This window comes from Ammospiza nelsoni, chromosome 1 (assembly GCF_027579445.1).
Source record: "Ammospiza nelsoni isolate bAmmNel1 chromosome 1, bAmmNel1.pri, whole genome shotgun sequence".
NCBI lineage: Eukaryota > Metazoa > Chordata > Aves > Passeriformes > Passerellidae > Ammospiza > Ammospiza nelsoni.
In genome coordinates, this window is record NC_080633.1 from 108,961,976 (window position 1) to 108,975,995 (window position 14,020).

At 38.2% G+C, this 14,020-nt stretch overlaps 1 protein-coding gene across 1 annotated transcript in view; it reads right to left on the minus strand.

The window, feature by feature from the left end:
- Positions 1-1,170: 1,170 nt before the first annotated feature.
- CDH2 (cadherin 2) overlaps positions 1,171-14,020 on the minus strand; it is a 115,977-nt gene continuing 103,127 nt past the window's right edge. The window contains exons 15-16 of the mRNA XM_059478353.1: positions 9,524-9,688; positions 1,171-2,447 (exon numbers count right to left, since the gene is read on the minus strand). Of these exons, the coding sequence (XP_059334336.1) occupies positions 2,241-2,447; positions 9,524-9,688 (372 nt within the window). The 3' untranslated portion in view covers positions 1,171-2,240. The remainder of the gene's footprint in view (positions 2,448-9,523; positions 9,689-14,020) is intronic.

Here is a 14,020-nt window from a genome sequence, read left to right on the forward strand (position 1 = left end):
TGTTGGTAACTTTGACACATTACTCAAAAATCAAGGCTATATTACAGCATGAAGTTATAGTTGCAAAGGCATGATATAAATAATAGCCAGGTGTGCAAAAGTTGAAATAGTATATCCCAGCCTGAGAGGATTGCTACCTTTCATCAGGAGCAAAAAAAGGAGACATTCCCCATGCAGTGTTAACGCTCCCCAAATCGGTTTTGGGATTTACATCCCAAAGTCAAATTATGTAAATTATGGTGTGTGTGCTGAGGAAGCACTGAAGTGGCACCAGTGACGAGCTTTCCTCCCAGATCAACTTGCTGCCAGAGCCTGGTTCCCCTCGCTGCCCACTGAGAGCATTTCATTTTGTTGAGGCTCACACCATTTACAACTGGGTCCTTAATGTCTGTAAATATAGGCATTAAACCTGAGCAGATTGCTCCAAGAGAACCAAGACAGAACTGTACCTACTATGCTTGCTTTGTTTGCAAGTAAATCATGGTAACAGGTCAGAAACATATTTACTAATGACAAATCTCCTCATGGGGCTTTTTGATAGACCTCCATGAATGTAAGCACCTTCATGAAGGACGTGATTTGATGTGCACTCAGGTTACCAGGGGCTTGTCTTCACTTCAGCACAAGAAAGTCCAGGAAGCAGAGGACTGCGACCATCTGCAACTTATTTATGCAACCTGCAGCACAATCACACATCCATTAAACTGTCAGTCTAGAAATGAGCCAAAAATTATGCAAGTTCTTATTTAGATAATGCACATTAAACCAAAGAGCTAGCCATCACCGGGGAACCGAAAATTGTGAATTCCCAGAAATCCCAGCATACATCACTTTGCTTTTACCTGGGAACTTAACTTCCAAATTTGTGCTGGGCTTTCTTCTACATGCAGCTTGTTTTCAGTCTGGCAGTAGGAAACGCCAAAGCAGCACACACAACTTCTCACAGAATTCAAACACATTTTGGGTACTTTTTATTTACTGCAGTCAGGGCTGCTCAGGTGGAAGAAAAAATGCCAAACCAAGCACCAGATCCAAAATTAGCATTTTATTCAGAACGTTGGGGTCAGAGGTGTATCATTCATATTCTGGTACACAATACAGAGGCAAAGCTGTTCTCAGAAGTCTCTCCAGTTTGAAAGCTCCTTCCCCCCCTCCCACCCCGAAAACATACTGTATATTTTCTCGTGCCACCAGTATCAGGCCAACTCCCCTCCCCCCCTTTTTTTGGTACAAATTATGTAAAACTTTTTTGTGCTAAGAACTTTTCTCCCTCCCCAAACCAAAAAAAAAATAATAAAAATAAAAATAAAAAAAATATTGAGTACTCTAACTACAGTTCAACAATTGAATCAATGTCACTTGTTTGCAACCTGTTTTGTAAATACTTTATCCATAAATGAAAGATATAAACATGCAAAAACCTGAATCCATAGTCCAAATAATACATACACGTGTTCTGAAGTTTCTGCACTTCTCCACAGACTATGCCAATAAAACATTATGTACACATACCATTTTTTACAGTGAAGTGGGAAAAAATACTAGAAATTAAAAAAAAACCAACAAAAACCAAAATGTGTACATGGATTAAGACCAAAATGTGTCTAACATTCTAGCATAAGAAAAAAAAATCAATTCTGCTACAAACTGGTGATATGAAAACTCCCTTTATTTGCAACCAGCTGCATAATTTTTAGAATTTTAGTGAAAAAAGTCCCCTAACATCTAAAACTAGAAGTAATGTACATTGTTCCACCTCATGGTCCTCTCTCCCAGATAATAAAATTGTTCCATGAGGATTTTTTTGTTTATTTTTAATCTCCTTATTTTAATAAAAGCAATGCGATGTAACAAAAGCATTGTGAAGTATATTGTGTTTCACCTTACTCCTCCCCACCCCAACATATTTTGTCTCTTTAATGCATCATTTCACAAATCAGTACCATTAAAGCCTTAAACATAAAACTAATTCCGATCTGAAAAAGGTACAAAAAGGCACATAAAATCCCAGTGCTTCTGTACTGTAAAATTCAAGTGTAACTGAGCTCAATATTTTTTTTCCAAACAGCATTGGATCACTGATATTCCACGGAGCCCAAATTGGTTTGCAGCCTAAGCCAAAGCCTTCAGCAAGCACTTGTGCTAGTAGACTACAAAGTTAAAGCCTAGCTTCTGTATGCTTTTGGGGAATATCAGTTGAAATGTTTGTACTTGTCCAAAACCAAAGTTCACTTTGAAGTTCAGTCATCACCTCCACCGTACATGTCAGCAAGTTTCTTGAAACGTGGGCCCCAGTCATTTAGGTAGTCATAGTCTTGCTCACCACCACTACTTGAGGAGTTAAGAGAGCTCAAGGATCCAGCAGTGGAGCCGCTTCCCTCGTAGTCAAAGACTAAGAGGGAGTCATACGGTGGGGCTGTAGGGTCATTGTCAGCTGCTTTAAGTCCCTGCAAGAAGGAGAGGGGAAAAAAAAAGATAAAGTTCTGTATCTGAGAGCGAGACAAAAGCACATCTGGTATATTTGCAGCGCAGTTATCCACAAGCACCACTTGAGAAAACAAAGTTCTTCCTCTCCTGCCATTCAGTGCAAAACAGGATTTACGTTTTTGTAACTCCTTTTAGAATGACCAGGTTTCCAGCATTGTAGCACTGGACATTTTGAATGTAGCTGCAATCACACCCCTAACAAAACCTTAAGAGAAATCATGGCACTGGGACTGAAGCTAGTAAATAAACAGTTTCAGAGATATACAGCCCACAACCTGTTCCATGGGCAATGTGTCAATGGTTAGACAGATGAGGAAGGAGAAATAAGCATGTTTGCAGAGATTCACTTCAACAGCCATCTCACATGGTCAACAGCATATCCACTGACTTTTCTGGCCCGCAGTCCATCTGCATCTGCCAAAATCCATATTTAGTTAGTCCTGTAAACTCATGTACCTTTGTAGGCTGCTGTGAGAAAAATATATGGTACGTTGTCTTAAGCCTTTTATGTTTTGCCACATCCACCCATGAAATCCACCTGCTCTCCAGAAAATACAGTGACATCAAAGCTGAATACAAGATGATGACTGTTTTTGTTTCCTCATTTCAAAGTACTGAAGTTACGAACAGTGGGCCATCAGCATTTTTACATTTTCAGTTTATGGAGCTGAATAGACAAAATTAAAAGCAGCACAAAATGAATTGGAGGAAATGCTGAGGAATTGAAGAGGAAAAGCCAGGAAAGAACCACACTTCTTCCAGAGAAAAGCCTCTACATTCTCTGTTTTGTTACATAAGTCCAAACTAAGCGCTTGTATGAGTAACTAACTTTAGAATAGGAGACAATTTCTCTGTGCTTATCTGGGGAAGATTTACAAGCTGAATATAAAAGCCTGAAGCCAAAAAGTTCTCTTATGATTTGTATTTTTTTAACCTCATAGTTTCTTCCATGGGATTAACAACACTTTTTTTCAAGATCTTCCATTTTGAATAGGATCTACTCTGGCAGCCACTGACAGGGGATAATGTATCTTCCAGAATTCCGTAAGGCTGTGCTAGGATTTTAAATTGCTCACTATTAATTTTTACCAGTGATATTTGTGCTGGTTTTACTTTTAATTTTTAATGTTTATTTATTTAAAGAATGGCATTATTATACTCATACTTATTTGAAGGAATGAGTAAGCTTCCTTCAAATTATCTAATATATTCTGGTTTTAGAAAAGTACATTTCACTCTCAAATTGTGTTCTGTCCAAATATGACAAAATGGAACCAGAAGCTGATTTTTCTTCTACAAATATGTATTATGGAATACATACATATTAAACCCATTAATTAAAGCATTTGGCATTGAAAAGGTAGAAGTGAATCCTGGCTCTTTATTACCTATTTAAATAATTCAGAATTGTGCAAAATGGACCTAAAATAATTTCAAAATCAGTGGTGGAAAAGACCAGCATATTTATCAACCCAATGACCTCCAATCAAGAACAAATTTTGGCCTTGAAATGATCATGTCACGTGGTACAACAACATCAAACAGGTTATTAATAGCCTGCATTTAAAGTGCAATTTTGAATTATGAGATAAGAATAATTGGTGATGCTTGTTATCTCTCTCTGGCATTTTCAAACCTGATGGCCATAATAAGCAAAAATGATGTGTGATTTTGAAAAGGCAACAGCAAGTGTTGGAAGACATCCCTTATCCAGCTTCCAAGGGGGAAGTTCTAAGGCTTTCTCTTATTTTCTGCAGCTGAAGCACAAAGACAACTTTACTTCTTAGGCAGTAACTGGCCTCATGGTATTCAGATCTTTCCTTAACCCTGCTTGGGGTGCCAGACACCCACGTGTTTGGAACGCAGGTGACAGGGAAGGAGAATAAATGCCAGCTGAGGGTAAGGAGTGCTGAGGTACGAATGCCAGCTATCCATGTGTGAAAGTCATTTAGAAAGTTGGTTTGGAGACAAAATGTTATTTCCCTGCAGTTCTGCCTACTAATAGGCAGCCAACCATGGGATACCAATTTATTTTAAAAAATCAGCGAACAAAACATTTTCCTACAGCACTGCAAAAATTCTGATACCTATCAGTCATCCATGACAAGGCAGAAGGCAGCCTCTTTCCATCTGTTTTTCCAAAGGGGAAGTTGTAATTTTTTTTTTCAATTTGCTGCTGCTATCATGATAGCATTTCAGAAAAGGAAACTGGTTTTGAGTTACTGACTTACAAGATAGGATCTCACTAACAAATTCACTTTCTCAAAGGTTGTGCTGGCAGTGTAATCCATTTCATTCAGAGAACGTAGCTACGGGTCATGTTTTGGAAGTATTGATTCAACTGCACAGCACAAGTTACACTGACATTTTCACCTATCTCCTGGTTTACAGCATAATGACTGAACTTAGTGTCTAACTCTTCAAATGACAAGATTTCTGCTATATTTGTGTCACAAGTTACATACTAAAATGAGAGAGAAGTACTACAATGTTTTCTCTTTCCCTCTGCTGAGCTGATTCTTTGAGCATAGCCAGTGTAATGCTGCTCTTTGCTGTTGGGTTCTACAGCATGCCAAACAGCCCTGGCAGTGCCATCAGCTTGGAAGCTCCCTTTGGTTTCAGCACTGCCACCTTTTTTCTTTTATTATGCTGTCCCTCTCAGTGGGTAGAGGTGGTATGGATACACAGCCTGCTGCATCTGCACAACCAAAAAGATGACAAATGGCAGCCAAGAGTGGCTACTACTGATTTTGTTGCCAAGGCCTTCATTGTCAGTCACTTCTGAAAAGAGGTATCAGTTTTTACCAGATCTGTTCAAGAGCCTCAGAGCAACAGAGCTGTTATAGTTACTTGGTTTACAGTTTCCTGATCTGAAAATGCAAAGTTTTCATTAGAGTGAAAAGCTCATTCAACAACAGAATTTCTGGGGCACCTGGAATCCTCAGGAGCAAGGGGAACCTGCTGGGACAGTGAATTGTCACATTTCTTTACGTGTGCCACGCCACCACTGCACAACAAGCAGTCACAGCAGAGCCACAGCAACAGAGAGGCCAGCTTGAGACCTTGGGCAGGCTCACTTATTTCCTTTTCCTCTTTTATATACATAGTAGAGCTTTCACTAGGGAGGTGATAAGGGACAGAACTGGAGAAATTACAGTGCCTTGGCTGAGGAACAACAGTAAACGTGCCTTAATGCAGGCAGGCATTCTCCATTTCACTCAAGTTAAAGGAAAGCAACCCTCTCAAATCTTGAACTAACACGGGACATTACAAAATCTAATGCTTCTATTTTCTTAATCCTACTACCTAATCAGATTCAGCAGGCTTTTGATGAGAAGGAAAGGAAGAACAGAGATCTTCAGGGAAATACAAAAAACAAATTGGTTTATATCTGGAACCATCGAGGGAGTCCATTTTGCATGGAGGTGCACTGTATCAATAACCATTTACTAAGAATGAATTGAGGGTCCTCCATGTCTCCATGGGCTGAGACCTTTAGTTTGCAATTTAAATTTAGTTTACCTCAGGCAATGCCCTCTATTGATTATAAATATATTCTTAGCCACAAATTCTCCACCACAATATAACTTTCTTGAGATTTCTAGGGACAATATAGGTGGGTCTTGAAAACAGGATTAACAAAACTACTTCAAACAGGTCTAATTTATACTGTCCTGCGAATCTTGACTATTCTAAGTGTTAATTATGCTCCACACTCTGCAGGTTAGGCTTTGAAAGGCTCAAAATGGAAAACAAAGTCTACAGAGGATTCTTAATAACACATGACTTATTTCACTGACTTGTTTGTACACTGGACTGGAAGAAAAGGAGGTTTTTCCCTTCCCCTCTTAAATTACAGATTCATCTATCCATTGAAACAGACAAAACAAGAAAGTCCCTGAGGTCATTTAGCTTATGCCTGCAAAACCTATTTTGACTATCAGACACCTCTGGAACCTTCCTGTTTTAAACAGTTCATAGCTTTGTACGTGTTATCTCAACTTTGTGTTATAAAAATGCATGACTTTTTAGTGTAATTCTAACTTGTTTTTCAACTGAGAAGTCACCAGAACACTACAAAATACTCTTACTTATGTATGTCTCATTGAGTTAAGTAGGTTTAATACCAGGAATGACAGGCAGAAAATAATATACCAGAAGAAACAGAGTACTGCTAAAAGGGAAAAAACCTAAATGACCCACTAGATTTTTTTTTTTGCTTTTTGTTTCTATGACTCTGTAAGGAAAATAAGAAGAAAACTCCCATGGCTTGCTTGGAAATGGGAGCTAAACCCTCCAGTATATGAAATCAATTTTTTGTCAACAGCTAAAGTAATTCAGAAGCTAATCTGAACAGTGTGTCTGAGGTGCTGGTGAGCATTCAACAGACTAAATTAATTTCCACATGTGGACCGGCATCCCAAAAGCCCATACTGACCCACATCTCCTAGAAGAGGGTCAAGTCCTCCAAAATATTGGACTGATCTCCGAAAGTGTTGCATCTTTTCAAGCCAAGGGCCTAATGCAGACTTTGCTACTGAAGGGCTGACAGTTCAAAAGCAGCCTCTCCCTGCTCAGCCAGGGACTGGGCTAGTTTGGTGGGTGGTTTGGGTTAGAGATGCCCAAGGGAAGAATTACGTCTAATAATATTGAAGTTGGATGCAGAGAGATATGAACTTTGCTCTTTCTTATCTTGCTATGTTGTTTCCACAGCTCAGCTTATCTTCTGTAAGAACTGCCTTAAGAAATGTCTGGTACAGGCTTTACTCAAGATATTTTTTCAATTTACCTCAAGTAAAACTGAGAGAAACTTACCAAGTTTCTTGAGTTTAATCATACCAGGACTGCAGGTGCAATTTTCTGGAGAGCCTGAAAACCTGTGCAGCCTGAAAATTTATACTCTAGACACTGATAATTTTGAAATTTAACTGTAACAATCTCCATAGGAATACTCCTATGAAAGACAGACCCATTTTCTCCCACATCCAGCAGACAATTTAGAATCACATCTGTCATGGGAAATTTTTTACAGAAAACACCAATTAAGCTGACACTATTTTAGAGAAATAAAATGCCTATTCTGCTCAGTCTTCTGGGAAAACAGAGCATAGACAATCTTTGGGTGGCTACTGTCTGCTAGAGAGAGGGTTAGATGGAATGCCCCACAGTAAAACAATTTCTGTAAAATCCTCAGGAAAAAAAACCCTTATGAAGAAGACAAGCTAAATATATAATCCTTAAAACACAGAAACTACCTCACACAGTTCCTTTCAATCAGAGCATATAATTAATTCTGAGCTAACTTGCAGACAAGAAAATTGCAGTGTTTTCTTTAACTTCATATATATTTGCACATATTTTCTTAATAAATTACATTATTTCACTGTGTATGAATAGCTGGGAGAAGCTTTCTTTTTTGGTGGATGGCAAGGGGAAGCATAAAGGGAGATACTGATATAGTACAGTAGACAGCAGGAAGAAAATGACTCCATGCTTGTCTGTAGTGCATATAAACGTATGGGGTTAAATCAAGACAGCACGTACTGTTTCTTCTGCCCCATGTGTACACACTGATGCTATCATCTTCAAGACTGATAACCTACTGAAAAATAATATTGCAAGAACAGCTTGTTAAGTCATTAAAAAGTCTTAGGAGGCTGGACAAACTCTGGCCCTGTTCTGGCCCTCCAGCAGAATCAGACCCATTCCCTGCCTCTGCTCCATAACAGAGCCTCCTGGCTGCTTTGAGAACAACAAAAAACAGGGCTCTTCACTACTGCCTGCCAGGTGGGCACTGTCTGGCCACAGCTGCGTGAGAACAGGATGAGAATTCTGATTGTTTGGAAGCACAAGAAGTTCTTGTTTGTACACTGCCTTGGCCAACAATGCGGGTCTTTTATTGTCTCGTGTCTCCACTATTTTCCAGAAGCCAATTATAACTGCAATATTTAGAAGTGTAAGGCAAGCAAAAACCAGAATCTCTTAAAATAAAATGTCTTACAAGAATATTTGTACATTTCCTGCTAGTCAACTCCCCTCTAAGTTTTTTGACAATTGTATCACCGTATACCTTAAAAGGGGCAAATTCAATTTTCTGCAGCTTTCTAACACAAAAGACTTTAGTATATTAGCATGACTTTTCTTCAAGGCAAACAAGAATAAATGCATTTGCAGAAACTGTTCTGCAATACTCTGCAATATGTGTCCAGCTCCAGCTGACAAGGAAGATATGAGAAATAATTAACTACTACAATTCAGTATAGAATAAAGTAAAAACAGAAATAAATCCTGGGTTAGCTTTTTTTTTCCCTATAACCAGAAAACACAAGAAACACATTCTATCATAAGTACCACAACACCAATGATTTAAGGCTGACGAGTGATAGAAATAATGAGGATAATTTCTTTCAGAGCTATCAGTACTCTGGTATAGTCTGAATCTCAATTACATTTATTAGATTGAAGAATCAAAGATAATGCAAAATCTTTGAAAGCTCTATGACAAGACAAGTATTAAATGCACTTACATAACATTTAATTTAGCTGCCCTGCTCACTAATCGTATTTGACGGAATTCTTTTGGTCTTATTGAAGGTACTGAATTTCCACTATTATCTGCATTCAAAGGGTAATGTATGAGGAGAATGAAAATGAACTTCTTCCATTATTAAATTACTGTGAATTAATAAATGAGTTTAGGCTACATACAATTTTGTTATTCTGTTTATTACTTGCAACCCATTGCATAATCCTGCTTGGAGATATTGTGGTTGCTGCTGATAACATACTATGAATGTAATTAATACAGATGCACAGAAGTTAATTGATATATCTTCCTTTTCTGTTTGAATGAGTTAATTAAATTTGTCTGTACTTTAGAAGACTGTATTTACTTCTGTCTAGTGAGACAATTTTAATTGTCTAAGGAAGTTTTAAAAAGTTATGTTCTAACATAACAGCTACTCATGCAGAATAGAATAAACAAAATATAAAAGCTTATCAGATCGTAGGAGGAAACCTTTCTTCGCTTCTTTACCTCATTAATGAAGTCCCCAATGTCCCCAGGATGAGGAGCAGCTGATCTGACTGGATACTGAGGTTCTGCATGGATTGGCCTTTCATCAAGACGTCTGATTCCAACAGGTTTGATGGCATCTGGTTCCAGAGTGTCAGGCTGCTGGAGCTGGCTCAAGTCATAATCCTGCAAAATATGAAACAGACACAGTACGTTAGCAGAATTTCAAACAATATCTGTCAAGGGGAAACATGAGAAGGGAAAAAAAGGAAAATGCAAAGTATCATTTCACCAGAAGTCCTGTTTTCAGGATTGTAATGCTTACTGAGGATAAGTCAATAACACTGCTATTTGCATACCAACAGGATGTTATTTGATTTATACTCCCTGAATCTCCTGGTTTGATTCTATTCCATCAGATTTGTAGAGCTTCTCATAAGTTTTCCCTTGAGAAGCAGGGATTTGAGTAGTACTATTAAGGGACTAAACACTTTAGCTAGTAATGATGATTTACAGCACAGAGCAAAGATGCCAAATCCAACTCTTATTTTTCTAAGAAAATAAATGCCATACATTCTGAGAAAAAAGCAAGCACAGTGTTCTGCAGTATTTTCTAATACCTTCAAAGAATGAATTTAAGACTCCTTGCTGATTTTATGTGGCTTCCATAATATGAAAGCCAAAGGGTGAAAAATGTCATAAGAAGTACAAAGCTCCTCAGATTTGGCCTTAATTCTAAGCACTTTCTAGAGATTACTCATGAATCTGTTCATTAAGTACTTGATGCTGCAGTTTCAAACTCTGGCAGACTGATGAAGTTAGCACAGCAGTATGAATTCCAATAAGCAGTATGTATGTATGTGAAAAATTTAATTAGATCAATGTTTATGCATTCAACATAGATATTCCTGAATTCTCTCTGCACAGTGAGATGCATTTCATCATTATCATTCTCCTCACTGTTGCCATGTCTAGAAGAAAAGTCATGTTCTCTGATGCCTTCACACAGGGCATTGGTGAGAATGCACAACAAAGAACTGGACTTCAAGGCTTAAACGAAAGCCATTCAAGAACAACCAGCAGATGGGGGCTCATGCCAACTCTGCTGTATGCCAGATACCCTGCCCCACAAATAATCCAAGCAGTTATGAACATCCTAAATAGGCTACTCTACCCATCAAAAATATCAATTTTTGAACAGTGCTGTTCTGGGAAGAATCTTATTTATAATCTCAACTTGCTGGAAGTTGTCTGCTCAGACGATTTTTCATTAGATCCGTACTGGCTCCTAAGGGAAGGAGTGCAAGCTTTTACTGCTGCTGTTATCTCACAGGATGTAGATCCTTTCTGAGACTGTGACCTCCTGTGACCCAAACCCAGACTTTTCAACAGGAGAAGAATTCTTTTTGACAGCAGTGATGGTAGTTTTTGGGGAAAACTGCAACTGATTATCAAATCCACTACACCTTCTGATTTGTTACTTGGGTTCTCAGATGACTGCACACAAATATATAGTCAAAAAAGGTGGAACAGCTCCACTGAGATCTGAGAATGCAGTTTCATATGCTTTAATTAGATTACAAGTTCCTTGGGGCAGAGCTTTAACTCCTACCCTTCGGTACTTCATGTACCAAACGGAATAATAAGTGATCTCCAAGAAGCAGTATGAATCAGAGAAAAGTAAACAGAACTTTTTATCCTTTCCCTTTTTATTACGTAAAATAAATCAAAATAGTTTAGAGACATGCTATCAGAAAATCCTATCAAACAGAGAAGAATGTACTTTTTAGAATTTATAAATATGTAACACAAGTGCTTTTCATACCCACCCAAAAGATAAAGGTGAGAAACATCAACAGGGAGAAATGAAAAATATATCTATTTTTTTTTTAATCTAAGCATTTCATTGTGGAGGAATTCAAACTGGTATGGTTAAATAACAATGTATTAAAACCAGAAGAGCATCTCTATTCATTTCAACTCTATAATTTTTTTCCTCACCCACACACATTTGTATACAATTCTTTTACTGGTTAGTGCTAATACAGAAATATAAATCAAGCTTGTCAGTCTATTATGTCCACATCTAAGGCATCCTTTTGTATGTATTTAGTAGTTTGAGACACATGCAGACTCTAATAGCTAGAAAGTCAGCAAAGATAGCCATCTGTGAGGTAGCAGCAGTGCAGAACGTGTCCTTATGTGGAATCCCACTTTGGTTTTCTTTTCTAGGGTAATTTACGACACTGTCATTTAGCCTTCTATCAGAGAAAATTTATCTTGCAGGTCTAATAGTGTCTGGATGTGAAAAGAAGATCCACTGCATATACTACCTTGGACTCTCAAACTCTCCTATCATTAAAACCAGTACTAGCTGCACACCAGTGGGGAATGGCCAGCCCATCCACCACCTCCCCAAACCCACTGAGTGCCAGGCACCACACAACCACCCCAGCTGCTTCAACATTCTGTCTAAAGTAACTCTACTCAATTATTGCAACATAAAAGATGAAAAAATGCTTTAAAATGCCAGGTCATAAGCTGTTTAGAGGTGCTGAGGTCCCATCTCTTCACTCAGTGCTGCTTTCACAGACAGGAAAGCTTTTCACACACTACCTAAAGCTCCTGAATGGACTTAAAGGTTAGCCTCAAACAGAGTTTGTTAAGATAGTTAACTGCAGAAGTGACGGCTAAATGGAAAACTGGCACATCAAAGAGAGAACAAAACATGGTGGGATAGGCTGGGACAGACAGCTTTGATCAGTATTCTGGGTCATCATTTTAACTCTTAATTTCAGGACCACAATTCTACAGTGATTTGGTTTTGCTCTAGTCTTTTCCCATACAACCTATTTATAGTTAAAATCTGCTTATGGATTATTGGCAGTTCATTGGGGAAAAAGTCTTGGCCCTCCATTGGAAATGTACTTCAGTGAAAGTTGTGAGTATCTAATTCATATGGCTGCCGATTTTTGTCAGAGTATTTATTTAGTTAGGGCTGTTTAGCCCTAACTCCAGCAATTCTAGAAAAAAATCCCTTCCTTCAGTTTGGATTTGAGTAGACTCAAACAGATGTTTCATTCAAGTTTTCCCCTTGTCAAACTTCTGGGCAAACTTAAATTTGTTGATGAAAGAGAGAATCTACTTCGTTTTTCTCAATTGTAATACTGCTAACATATGTAAGTTTGCTCCCATTTTGCATCTAGAAAAACTCAGGCCTTTGGAAACCAGAACTAGTCTGATAGTCCAAATCTACAGTCAACAGGGAAACAGAAACCTCACATTCTACAACAGGGATGTAAGTGAAGCAAGCTGAATGATTTTTTGTTTTTCTGCTTGTTTATGAAGGGATCTGTTATCACTGGAGAAACTTTGGTTGCCTTTTGAATAACTGGTGGTTAAAGAGATGACAACTTTAAAGTGCTAGAAGGACATTTTATCAGAAGTTGCATCTTGTGAAATCAATCCATCTCACTGCCCACCTCTCCCCCCAAACCCCATTAACCCTCCCTCCCCTCCAAATTGATTGCAATATTGAAATTATTAGCTCTTCACTTAGTTCTAACAAGCTTTAAGAAAAGACTTCAACCATTACTATTTCAAACCTTATATTCCTGAAACATGCAATCCCAGTGAAAAATGCTAAATGTCAAAATCAGGTAACCAAGCCCTATGAATTACCAGAAATGTATGCAGAAGGCTCTAAAACCCCTCAAAGCACTTCTTTAAGAACATCCACACAGTATGCCAAAGCACAGTTCAAGTACCTCCACTTGAACAGAAGAAACATCCAGAACAGAAGAAAAGGCCATTTTACATTCCCCAGTAACCACTGAAAGAACAGGATAATGCAGCCTTCAAAAATCTCCTCCTTAAAAAACTTCCTCTTGGGCAAGGCAGCTATTCACTGAAAAGCACCTGAGTAATAATCACTCATAGAGCAGTGACTGGTTACAGCAGGAGATGTTTTAAACATCTTTTATTTTTGTCATCCTCACTAGTTGTTCTAAATTAGAAGATTTACTTAAGTTCTTGGAAAAAACCCTAATAAAGTAAAAAATGTTTACAGTAACTGGTAACTGCCTTGTATGAATGTATCCTGGAATGTTATGATGCAGAACTGCAAACAACAGAACGAAACGACAATGAACTAAAACTATAAAATGCTATGCAGAGACAGGACGGACTTTTTTTGAGAAAGGAACACGCAGAAAATATTTTAATACATTACATCTGAATTGAGCTTTCCACTACCACAGCCTAGTGCCTGGAATGTGACTGACATTCATTAATGATTTATGACTCTGGCTTCTCTGCTGTCTCGGAGCTCTTGGTTTATTTCCTGGCTGGTCATGAGACTGTGTGTGATACACTTGTAGGGGTGACTTGGGTTTTCACCTTCTGCAGAAGGAAAGCTTTGCCTAGCCACCAACACAGGACTGGACACATGAATAATGTAATAAAACCACTATACCTGTTTCTCATTTTCAAGGGATAAACCATTTGCAAGGAAATATG